The sequence below is a fragment of the Mustela nivalis genome, assembly GCF_964662115.1.
Source record: "Mustela nivalis genome assembly, chromosome: 3".
Lineage (NCBI taxonomy): Eukaryota > Metazoa > Chordata > Mammalia > Carnivora > Mustelidae > Mustela > Mustela nivalis.
Window position 1 is genome coordinate 119,588,376 of NC_139022.1, and position 13,161 is coordinate 119,601,536.

Below are 13,161 nucleotides of genomic sequence, written 5' to 3' on the forward strand. Positions count from 1 at the left end.
GCTCTCTGCTCATCAGGGAGCCTGCTTCCCTCTCTCTCTCTGCCTACCTCTCTGCCTGCTTGTGATCTCTGTCAAATAAATAAAATAAAATAAAATAAATAAAAATTAATTAATTAATTAAATTAAAAATAAATAAAATCTTAAAAAAAAGAATAAGATGCTTAACCAACTGAGTCACTCACCTAATTTACTCCCCTACTTTACATATATCTTAATCCACAATTTCCCAAAGTTAACTGGTTGTAAGCCTCACATAAGAGACATGTCAGAAATATACACGCACTCGAGATTCAAAGAGGTCTCTCTCCAGAATTACTGCGTCAAGCAATCACCACCAATCCACGGGGCGGAGACTAATGTTAGCAAGCATCAGAGTGACTCCCAAAGTCAGGAGAGTCTGATGGACCATTACATTAGTTTTTACATTTGGTAGGCATTTTCACCGAGAGGCATTTTTAACCTTCTTACCTAGATAGGAAAACAAGCTCATTAAAAATGCCCCCAAACCAAAGCAGAATTTGAATCCAGATCCCTCTGGCTTCAGAGCCAAGAGAGTATCCTTCTGCCTACTCTTGTTATATGTGCTCCCGAAGCGAGCACTCATTCTGCCTACTCTTACATCAATGCCCCCAAATCAGAGAAAGCATATTGAACTTTGTGGTTTATGATTCCATTGATTTTTTGTGTGTGTGAAAAAATTATTACTTCTTTCAGTGCAAAATGCATGTCAGAATTGATAATTCCAGTAAACAATAGCAATATTAGCATTTGTAGTCCTCAGAAAGAGCTGATTTGATCCTGCCATTTTCCATGAGACAGCAAGGCAGCACAGGTATTAACTGTTTGATTTACTTGTGGGAGAATGGAAGCTCAGAGGAAGTTAACTTGTGCAAAGACTATGACTATCCTGTGGCAGAGATGGTGACAATGCTTTTCTAAGCAGCCCTACTGCTGCAAATATATAGGTTCTTCTTGCTGCCCACAGATGTCCAGCCTCTTGCCAGACTCCAGAACAGGGCTGAAAGGGTAAAAGAAGAACACTAGAGATAGATCGCTAAAGTGGGATTTGGGTGGTCTTTGATGCAGTCAGGCTGGGGTTCAAATCTTGACTCTATCTCTTGTGTTCTCTGGGATCTGGACAATTAATCTAAACTCGTTTTTCTTCATCGGGCAAAATGGGAAATAACAGATTCAATCAACATTTACTAAGAAACTCCAATGTGTCAGGCCACTAGAGAGCCATAAAAGCCATTTTATAATTTTATGCATTTTTATCATTTATGAATTTTAAATTTTTTTAAAAAATCTTTTATTTATTTATTTATTTGATAGACAGAGAGAGATCACAAGTAGGCAGAGAGGCAGGCAGAGAGAGAGGGGGAAGCAGGCTCCCCGCTGAGCAGAGAGCCCGATGCGGGGCTCAATCCCAGGACCCTGAGATCATGACCTGAGCTGAAGGCAGAGGCTTAAACCACTGAGCCACCCAGGCGCCCCATCATTTATGAATTTTGATCAATAATTTATCACTGAAGCAAGGGAGGATTTTATTTACTTTTTTTTTTTTTTTGCTTTGAGTAGCTTCCAAGCCCAGTGTGGAGCCCACTGTGGGGCTTGAACTCACAACCTTGAGTCTGAGACCTGAGCTGAGATCAAGAATCAGGCACTTACCCGAATGAGCCACCCAGGTGCCCCAGGGGAGGATTTTGGATGTGGGTCTGGAGCTAAATCCTGAATGGTAACTAGAAGTTACGTAAGCAGAAAGAGTTAGCAGTCCCCAGAAAAACAAAAAGAAGTCATTTAAGGCCCAGCTATTTTCCATGACCTATGCCTAACTGGCTCTAGCTCTAGCATGCTTCTTGCAGAACTTCCTAGGAGGTGTCAGAATTACAGAGAAAAACAAAACCTCAACAGTTAAGGATTTTAAGGGAACAAAGAGAATGCAAAAATAGATTCTAGTAAGCCAGGAAATGGCCTAACCATATCAGAAATAATAAATCAGGGGCAAAACTCCCAGGGCTGTTTCAAAGGTAAGCAAGGCCCTTCATTCCTTCCCTCAGATAAGGAGCCCAAGACCCAAACCAGTTTATATTGGCTCTCAGAGCTTGCCCCATAGCCCTTCCCCTTGTCCAACAGTTACCTCTGCTTCATTATAATGTTAAAATCCCCAACCAAGGAGAACCTCATTAATATAACATACAATGTTTACATAGGCATGTTTCCTTAAGACATGTGCACAACCTTATGCCCACGTCTACGTATAATGAAGAAACTCCCCTTTCTGAATATTCATTGTAACCCTAAGAAAAAAAAAAACAAACAAAACTATTCATCCCTACTTGGGGAGTCATGGACTTGGAAACTACTCCCTGTGATCTTATTTGCTGCAAATAAACTTTCCTTTGTATAACAACACCTGGTGTAGTCTCTCTAACTCCCTAAGGAGCGAACTCACGTTAGGGTGGATGCAGTTCGATCTGGAGTCTAAAACTCAATATGCCAAGTGGGGGCCTGGCAAGTTGGGGACACGAATGGTGCAGACTGGATGGGGAGCAGCCAGCCTCTGAGCTCCACGCAATGGATACTATATCAGATCAGGGCCCCATGTAACTGGATGAAACAAGATCTGGATTTCTCTGTGAAATCCCTGAACTTTTAAATGTTGGCAACAGACCTAGTAAAATTATGAAAACAGAAGGACAAACATAATCTGCCTGTGAACCAAATCTTGCTGGACTCCAGGCTGTCATCAGTTTCCTTAGCCAGCTCCAGGTGAGAGGAAGGATGTTTCAGTCATTTGGAAATGCACTTGCAAAGTCAAGACCTTGGGAAGGGTAACCTGGTCAGGGAGCTGCATGCCACTTGGTTGGGCTGGAGCACAAGGGAGAGGCAAGGGTCCAGGGAGTAATCCATCAGACTTGAGACAGGTGTGCAGAGCAGCACCAGCCACTCAGTGAGGTCTTGTACGTGCCAGTTGACATCATGACTACCTCCGAGTGGGACAAACTACTGAATTAGGGACCAGAGCTCTGGTCCACCCAATCAGCATGAGGGTCCCAGCATGAGGAGAGAGCCATTCTACCACTGCTATTCTGCTGCTCAGTACATTACACATAGGAAAGAATGGCAACAAGGGATTTATAGTTAGATGAATTTTATCTATAAAACAATGCAAATTCCCCTTGGAATCAGGAAACCTTTTCAACTGTTATTCATAAAAATTATTAATCAAAACAGCAAAAGCAGATTTACAAAGCTACATTATCAACAGCAAAACATGAAGAGGAAATGTTTGGCAGACATCTTGAAAAGTTTCAAAGGAACACACACCAGGCTAAAGGTCTACAGGTAAACATGCTTGCACAACAGGTTATGTTCACTCCTGCATTTTCTCAATAAGTTCTTCCTTATATTTGCCTTTCTCTTTTCCGACCTGTCGAGATTTTGCGTTTGAGAATTTTTTTCCAATCTTTGTCCAGCTTTAGCCTGGTGATAACCACCTGTTTTAGAGCAAGAAAACAGATCTTTTATTTTTTTTTTTTAAGAAAAGAATTTATAATTATTTTCTACCGAAGAGCTTTTCCAAACAATTGCAGTTTGGGTTCCTTCTGCTACCCACCCTCCTACTCCTAACTCCTAAGAGAACCAGTTAGATAGTTTAGTGATATCAAATATTGTTTAAGCTGGGAAAATTATACCACCAACATGTTTCTCATTCGTCTATCACCCTTTGGTCAGCAAAATATGTTGTTTTTTAAACTTCTGCATTCTGACCAGCTACTGTATCATAGATCATAAGAATAAGAAAGACCCTCACCACTCGGCCCCTACCTCAAAGTGTGGAGGAGAAAGACCGTATAATACAGTGCATGAAATAGGAGTAAATAGGAGTACAAATGAAGAACAGCCTATTCCACCAGGTGGGCGTGAGGGCCACAGGAACAGATGGTCGCTCTTCTCCCCCTGGACATCACCTGGTAGCAAAGTGATGCCCACAATACCTGGAAGCCTCTTGCAACCTGCTCGAACACAGAGCCTTCACGAAGGATGACAAAACAGACAAGAAAAGAATCTGGGTCCTTGAAGGTATCACTAGGCCAAAGAACAGATCAAGCCTGCCTGACTTCCCTCTAGAAGCAGCTACAGAGCTGCTACCACTGCCCGGTCCCAGGCCATACCTTGCTCGGGTGAATGCCCACATGGACAGTTGTACCATTAGCTTTCTCATGCTGCACCTGCTCGATGTAGATGACATACTTCTTTCCGTGCACCTGGACTACCTTGCCAATTTGCTGACCTTTGTAGTGTCCTCGAACCATCTAAAAGAAAACACAAAAGAGAATTCCTCCCCATTCTAACATGTGAATGTCACCATGAAGAAACTAATTATCAGGAATACACAGATTAACATGTAACTTCTTGCACAAAAGCAGATTAACCCTAGCAGTCAAAAGTCAGCTATTTGTTGGCTATAAATCTGGTCTGTATTGTTCTAAGTCAGGTGAAAATTCTTCACCTGAATTTCTTTCTTATCTGAAACAAAAAATTCCTTGAACTAGAATAGCCACCACAGAACTAGTCCTGAGAGTAAAAAAGTATAACCACTGCACACCCAAAACTAACAGTCATATATCAATTCTACCTCAGTTAAATAAAAGGAAGTAAAATTTAAGAAAGAAAAAATATAATCATTCTCAAGGGATTAAATGGAGGATGGTTAAAGATACTCTACTGAGACTCTCCTGCAACCATTTAAAATCTGTGCTTTCGAAAAATAACTTATGACTTAGGAAAATGCTCATGATAGGACCTTTAGGGAAAAAAAAAAAAGAAAACAAAGCTTTATATGAAATACAGTGTGAATGCTGTATGCATATGTTTCAGGTATATGGCATATAACACAATGGAATGGAAATGTATCTTAAGTGTCAATAATGGTTGCCAGGAAGTAGGATTATGAATGACTTTTAAAGAAATGTATCATTCTTCCAAATCTCAAGATTTTCTTTTCAGTGTGGGGCTTGAGCTCACAACCTTGCAATCAAGACCTCAGCTAAGATCAAGAGTCAGATACTCAACTGACTGAGCTACCCAGGTGTCCCCAAATTTCAAGATTTCTATAATTAACACAAATATTTTACAGTCAGAAAAAAATTTAAATGTTAAATTTAAATCTCTTGGGCTCTTCTCACACACTAAAAATCTTACTCACACTCCAACACTATTCAAGACCAACTAGAATATGGTTTCTCTGAAGGCACAAGCCTATTCAACAGGAGCCACAATAGAGTTGATGCTGATTTTAAGAAACATGAAGGAAATACCACATATAAAACGCTAGACTATCTCAACACTCCTAAAATGTCTATTTAGATTATTCGGCTTACTTACTAAGGTGATTTTCAGGTTAAAGAGAGAATAGCCATGCGTCACTGAAAATCCACCACTCTATATGACCAGAGACTCCCACATGGAAAAGTGTGTGAAAAAGTCCCTCTTGACCAACATCATCAACACTGAAGAAAGAGATTAATAAATTAAGTCCAAAGGAACACCCTGATTAAAGAGAACTGGACAAACACTAGACCCAGCAAGGAGAGGGATAGGACAAAACTAACCCCGCTGGCCTGGAAAGGAGAAGAGGCAAAGACGGTATCCAGAGTCTGGCTGAGCAACTGGATGGATGAATATGCCTTTCCCAGAGGCATGGAACATGGAGGAAGAAACATTTTATTTTTAATTTTTTAAGATTTTATTTACTTATTTGACAGAGATCACAGGTAGGCAGAGGCAGGCAGAGAGAGAGAGGGGGAAGCAGGTTCCCTTTTGAACAGAGAGCCCGATGTGGGGCTCGATCCCATGACCCTGAGATTGTGACCTGGGCTGAAGGCAGAGGCTTAACCCACTGAGCCACCCAGGCGCCCCAGGAAGAAACATTTTAGGAGAAAACAGTATAGTTGGGACCATGCTGAGTTTGAAGTGTATCGTGATATTCTAGTGCAGAATTCCAATCACAGCTGGAAGACCAAATGGGTCCACAATGAAGACCTGGGAGTCCTCCGAAGATGGCAACTCAGAGCCTAATTTTGTTCAGGGAGCTTGTGCTCACTTCGGCAGCACATATACTAAAATTGTTCAGGGAGCTTGTGGTATGAGGGCAGACTGTAGAAATCTGAGGAAAGCCAACATTTTGGAAAGGCTTATGAGGAAGACTGAAGTGGCCACAGAAAATGGGTAACTGGGGGAATGTGGGGTACTACAGCCAAGGAAAGAATGTCAAGGAATGGTCATCTAGAGGAAGGATAAAGGAACAAATGTGACAGGCTGGTCACTGGTGATCATGGCTAGTGTGCTTCCAGTGGAACAGAGGGATGGACGCTATTTACGTAAAGATAATGAATTCACCAGAGATAGGTCACTGAGGCCAGGCAACAAAAAAGAGAAATTCTCTAGCTTCATCTTAATGTAATGGGTAACAAGCAGTTAACCAATAAACAGGCAAATATGTAATCACTAACTGGAGTAGGGCACACAGAAACTTACTGGATCCTAACTATGGTGATGGCAACATGGCTTTTCATCTGCCCAAACTCACCTGTGCACTTTACCATATGTAAATCATGACTCAGTTTTATTTATTTTTCACTTGTGGAATCATTTAATAATTCACTGACGTTGTACAGAAGTACAATAATAAGAGCTAAGGGGAATGTTGGAGTGACTGAAGTTAACAGGTACAAAATCATGATTACATAAAGTTTCAGACTACAGAAGGGGGTGGGGTGGAGATCACAAGTGTTGTGAAAGAGAAAGGTATTCATTTGGTTCCGAAATGGAAAGGAGTGGCTCTGGGACAGACATACATTGTGCATGGGTGACCATAAGATCTGCAAAACTGCCCTGCTAGCTAGAGAGATCATTTAGTCGTCTGGGACAGGAACGAAAAGGCTTCCATCATTTGATAGCAAATGGAGGCTACTACAGATTTCTAAAGACAGTAATCTGTAAGAAATTGAGAAGCTAGAGGCAAGGACTCTTGAAATAATCTGGATACAGAATAACCGGAGCTACAAATGAATGTAAAGATGACAGGCTGCATTAAAAAAGCAGTCACTCCTGGGCACAGGATGATGAAGAAGGAGATGGGTTAGAGAAGGTTAAGCATACCATCTTGGAGGAAGCATGGGAAGGAGGGAGCACAAGGCAAAGCAGGGCCAAGCTGAAGTGTCCTTGCAAAGAAGATAATGAGTTCTAAAAAAACCAACCCCAAAAATAAGAGAACTGGCAAGAAGGAGCAGGAATTCAAACCAAATTGAATGTCCTGATCTAAAGGTGCACAGGTCAAAATAAATGCTGCAATTACAAGGGGTGGGGGAGTAGTGTGCTGCAGAGAAAGAAGAACTAAGCGAGAGTAAAGGTTCACCAGCAAAAAGTGAAGGAACTTCATAGGACAGAGAACCGGCCAGCCCTCATCAAGGAGGACCTTGATATGGCCTTAATATAGAAGCCAGAAAGGACAGACATCTGGTGTGTGTCTCCTTGGCTGTCAGTCTTGGCTCCTCTGAGCTTATCCTGAACTCGCCTAGAATCCTCAAGAGTTCCCAAAGGCAGAAAAGTCGTGTTCCTCTCATGAGCCCAGCTTTCAATCAGTGTCTACAGAGAATAGGTTTTAAAATTCTAACCTTGAGAGCTAGGGCAGAGATGCTATCCAACCTTGTTGAGATGCGGCGGGCAGTTTACATTATCTCAAAAGGCAGCTGGGACTTCAATCATTTTGCTTCAGTTTCACGAACAGAGTGGTGGAGTCAAAGCGCTGAGCTGGCTGAAGGTTGAAAGTATTTCCAGCTGTGATGCCCTGACTTGGCACGCCTGTTCTGGAACCACACCTGGATCCTGGACTCAGGGAGCAGGGTGAGCGCAGACAGGTGCTGGCACAGGCGGATGTCGGGGTACATGGTTGGGAGGAAGACAAGCTCCAGCAGCTAAAGGTGGACCCAGTACGCCTCAGTTTAAAAAGAAATAAAATCAAATTGTATTCACTGCCAGGAAGCAAATATATGTAGAAGGTGTAATGATACCATGTTGATTAATGTATCTGGGAAGGCTTGTCTGGGCAACTGACATATAACATTTGAGAATGAGAAGTCAGGTAAAGGGGAGAAGGAAGAGCACTCCAGGCAAAGGGAGCCTTCTGGGCAAAGACCCTGAGGGAGGAAAGATCAAAGCATATTTAAGGACCTGAAAAGGCCAGTGTGTCTGAAGAACAGAGCATGTGGAGGCATAACAGGCTGAAACGAGGCTGGGCAAGCAGACCAGGACTGGGACATACGAGGCCTTGCTGTCAATGATTTTAGATTTATAGTAAGCAGTCAAGCACCAATGATAGGTTCTAAGCAGAATCTAATTTGCAAAAAATGCCCCTCTGTGAAGAATACCTGACTAGGGTAAGAGTGAAAGCTGGAGTGTCTTGAACTAAAACTGGAAATGTAAAGAAATGGTCAGAATTAAGACTTATTTTAAAGACAGAATCAACAAAATTAAGTAAGAGATTAGACATGGGTTAGGAAGAGAAAGACATTAGGGAGAACTGAAAGGTTTATGACACAGGCAAGTGAAAAAGTGTTGCCTACTGAAATGTGAAAGATGGGAGGAAAAGCAGATTAGAGACAGTGTTCCAGTCAAGAGTACTTCCAGACTGAAAGCTTGAGACGACTATGAGGTTTGCATATGTAGTTAGATCTACAGGCCTGTGCTCTGGACAGTAGTTTGGGCTGGGATATAAAAAAGGGACTTGTTAGCACAGGGCAGACGTTTAGATCTTGGAATAGGTATTATCACCCAGGGAGGCAATGTATGCAAGATGAGATGTTAGACCATGTGCACACCCTGACAAACTCCAGCATTCAGAGATCAGAGGAGACGAGCAAGGGAATCTGAGAAGTCAAAAGTAAACGGAGCCTGAACGGTCACGGAAACCAAAAAGTCAGACTATTTCAAGAAGGCAGTGCTACCTATGCCAAATGCTGCTGAAAAAGTCAAGCATGAGACCAAGATGTGTCCACTTTATTTATTTATTTATTTATTTATTTATTTATTTTTAAGATTTTATCTATGTATCTGACAGAAAGAGATCACAAGCAGGCAGAGAGAAGAGGAAGCAGGCTCCCCGCCGAGCAGAAAGCCCGACATGAAGTCAGAGGCCCCAACCCACTGAGCCACCCAGGCGTCCCGGTCCACTGGATTTAGTCACAAATAGGTTACTGGTGATCTCAGCCGAAAGCAGCCTTCTATTAGGTAGTGAGATACAGATCAGGCTGGAGAGGGTCTAGGCATAAATGGGGAGGTGAGGAAGTGTAGGCAAGTCTTTTGAGTAAACTTTTGAGTAGGGCAGCTACTACTCTGTAGTAGTAGCTGGAAGGAAATGGGAGGCCTGGAAGAGAATCTAAACTTTCCAGTTTTCTTGCAAAATCAAGAATCTGACAATAGGGAGCCTGCATTTCCCATGGTAGCGGTGGGCTGAAGGTACACGACAATTTTCTTTAAATGAGGCATGAGCTTTCCAGTTGCTCTTTTCTTGCCATCAGCCAACATCTCTTTTTTAATTTGCCTACCTAGCCCTTCTAGGCATTTGCAATTCCCCCATTCTAGAACACGTCTGATGGGAAGGACCCAGAAGAGAAGTAACTGTTGAACATACCTCTCAACTATTCTTCCCACTCTATTCCTGTCATTCCCTCAGGCCAAATTATCCCCTGGTTTCAAGCTTCTCCTCAAAATGTTCCTCGAAGCTTTAAAGCGTCCCAGTGCCCTGGAAAATACCCCAAATCCCGTAGCCTTACCCCCATTTCATTCTCTAAAACAATGGTTCTCAATTAGGGGAAAGGGACGGGTGAATTTGGTCCCCAGGGACATTTGACAACACCTGGAAATGTTTTTGTTTGTCACAAATGTGAGGAGGTACTACCGGCATCTAGTGGGGAGAGGTCAGGGATGCAGCTAAACATCCTACCATGCACAGGAAAGCTCCCCACAACAGAGAACTATCCTATCCAAGATGTCAACAGTGCTGAAGCTGGGAATCCCTGCTCTAAAATGTTGAGCTCCATGCGACAGGTGCCTAGTCAGTCCTGCTTACTGCTAGTGCCTGGTCCCTTCAATACTACTTCAAGGAGTTAATCTACCCCCTCAATCAGTCATCCCTCGCTCTCTCTTTCTTACCACACATCCAAAGCTCTAGGAAGAACAAGACAGCTTCACTTTCTCACAAGGATTGTTCTCTTTCATAAGTTCATGCCTCCGACTTGCTGCTTCCCTAGTCTCTCTGCCAAATCCAGTACCACCCAACGCCCAGCCCCTGCTAAATCCAATACTACAGAAACATTCCTCGTTATCATGGCACTTTCTCCCGGAGAATCTGGTTCCCAAGAGCCACCCTGAGCAATGCCTGGGAAACTTGCAGCCAGGGGACTAAATCTAAAAGCAAAGTTTTGCTTGACTAGTATACAACTTTTCTTAAACAATCATTATTATGGGGGCACCTGGGTGGCTCAGTGGGTTAAAGCCTCTGCCTTTGGCTCAGGTCATGATCCCAGGGTCCTGGGATCGAGCCCCGAGTTTGGGCTCTCTGCTCAGCAGGGAGCCTGCTTCCTTTCCTCTCTCTGCCTGCCTCTCTGCCTGCTTGCGATCTGTCAAATAAATAAAGAAAATCTTTAAAAAAAAAAAAAACAACAGTCATTATTATTAAGGGATTGTATCTGAAAGCTCTACGTTAAGCCGGGTAGGCACATGGGTGGCTGTAGGCTCCATCTCCAGTCCGATACATCTGCCAGGTAACATTAATTGCCAGGGTCCTGAGGGCATGAAAGTCTACAACTTCCCTACGTCCTAGGGCACATGACATTCTTAGGCGGCACCAGAGCGACACGCAGCTGGGTAACGAGAGCCTGAGGGAGACCAACCTGGACGTCGTCGTCCTTGCGGATGGGCATGGAGCGAACGTTGTACTTCTGCCTCAGCTCCTTGGAGTGGGGAAGACATGATCTTCCTGCGCACGCGAGGGCGCATTGAAGTGGCGTTTGCGGTTTTTGCTGCGGTCCAAGGTAACGAAGGGGTTGAACTTCATGCTGACCGTCTGCAAAGAGAGGCGTGGGAAGGAGGAGGAGGGTGCTCAGTTGGGTACCAGGGCCTGCTCTCCACCCAAGACACTCCTCCCCATCGCTGCACAGGGACTCTGCCGGAGGTGGCCTCGGGTGGAGGTGACTGAAGGAGGAGAATCGGGGAAGCGAAGGGTCTGGGTGTTACAGAGTAAGGCAAGCTTGGGGAGTGCCCGCCTGACCAGAGAGGGGCCATAGGAAGAGGGCGGCACTGGGACCTCGAGGCTGACTGTGGGAGGAAGATTCGAGCAGGACAAGAATGCCGGGTCGGAAGTCACGCAAAGAGATCCTTCCAGAACGTGGGGGAAGGATCCACAGGGCGGAGAGCATCTCTCTCGGACAAAACACCACCCTCTACTCACCTTTAGCGCCCGTTAGGTTCGGGCCCTGAACGCGCAAGGCCGGAAGTGAGGGCTTCCTTGGCGCGCAAGCGAAGAAAGGAAGCGGAGCCCCCTTCCCGTCGGAGCGAGACTGGGTGGCGCCCCCTGCGACTTGGGGTGGGATCGCAGCGCCCCATTCCAAGGGGGCCAGTTCAGGGCTGTGGGGCTTCCGGGGTCCCGCTAGGACCCACGAAGAGTTGGCTCCGCTGGGGAGAAGAGGCATACTTCTCTAGGGCCTGCATTAGAGACCTACTAGTGTCTTAAAAATAGACTCACTACAGTCTCTTTCTTATTCCAAACTCTTTCTTTGCCTCTTCTTACCCTCCCTTGAGGTGATTTAGCTGTGAAATGTTAGTTTTTGGATGCTTTGGGCATTCATGATGATCCAAACGCAGTCCGCTGACTTGCTCCTTCAAAATCAGAGAAGCTTGTTCAAAATGCAAATTTTTGTGATCCATCACAGTCCTTTGAAACCAGGCAGTGATAGGTCCAGGTTTTAAAGCACGCAGTCCCCTCCTCCCGCCCACCCAAAGATTTTGAGGTGCAACAATATTTGGAGATTTTGATAACCAACAGCCTGGCCTTGCAAAACTTTCCCCCAGTGTTTTAGTCCTTCTGGGTGATGGAGGGAAAAGGTTGGGGTTCCAAGCCAAGAGCCAATAAAGAATTCTTGAGATGTCTTTGGTGCAAAAAGGTGATTTTATTAAAGCACAAGGACAGAACCCATGGGCAGAAAGAGCTGCACTGGAGTCCTGAGGAATGGCCGATTATAAACTTTCAAGCTTGGAGGGGGTCAGGGGTAGCATAAGTCTCTAAAGAATTTTGGAAGTGGGACACCTGCGTGGCTCAGTGGGTTAAAGCCTCTGCCTTCGGCTCAGGTCATTATCCCAGGATCCTGGGATGGAGCACCGCATCAGGCTCTCTGCTCAGCAGGGATCCTGCTTCTCCTCCCTCTCTGCTGGCTTCTCTGCCTACTTGTGATCTCTGTCTGTCAAATAAATAAATAAAATCTTAAAAAAAAAAAATTGGAAGCGAGGTTACCAGGACCTTGAGGGGCCTAGATATTATGAGGGAAAGGTCATTTTTTGACTAATAAAACCTTAGTCATGAGACCCTTCAGCTGTATATAGTGGGCCTTATGCTTGGGGAATGATAACCAACACGCGTCTTGTGGGGGAGAGGGGTAGAGATAAAGGAAGTTTCCAAAGCAATTTTTATATGTTGAAGTAGACTTACAGGATCCTGGGGGTAGGGCTAAGGTTGCCTTTTGCCCTCAGCAAAGTATTAACATCGAGGCAATTGAGTCCCTAGAGAAATGTCACTCTGCCTGTTTAAAGACTTGCCGGTGGGCTGTGAGTAGTAAGGAAATCTAATAATTTTTCTTCTGCCTTTGTTTCCCACATTACTGGGGAGGGGTTGTAGAATCAGACCTGGACCCAAGTGCCTCTTCATGTGGCTGGATGTTGGGGAGATGCCTCCATGTTTCTGAGCCTCAGTTTTCTCATCTGTGAAATGGGGATGATCTTAGCAGGTGACTCATACAGTTGTTATGAGGGTTAAATGAGTTAGTCCGTTGGGAATGTTTAGAATTCACTTACAGTAAGCCGTTATTCCTAATGAAAGAAGAGGGG

At 44.3% G+C, this 13,161-nt stretch overlaps 1 protein-coding gene across 1 annotated transcript; it reads right to left on the minus strand.

Moving 5' to 3' along the window:
* Nucleotides 1-3,134: 3,134 nt before the first annotated feature.
* On the minus strand, nucleotides 3,135-11,128 carry RPL26L1 (ribosomal protein L26 like 1). The gene is given in 6 exon segments (XM_082726101.1): nucleotides 3,135-3,445; nucleotides 3,447-3,497; nucleotides 4,176-4,316; nucleotides 10,956-11,022; nucleotides 11,024-11,050; nucleotides 11,052-11,128. Coding segments are annotated over 6 exon segments (426 nt in total). The 5' UTR covers nucleotides 11,120-11,128; the 3' UTR covers nucleotides 3,135-3,373.
* Nucleotides 11,129-13,161: the final 2,033 nt, after the last annotated feature.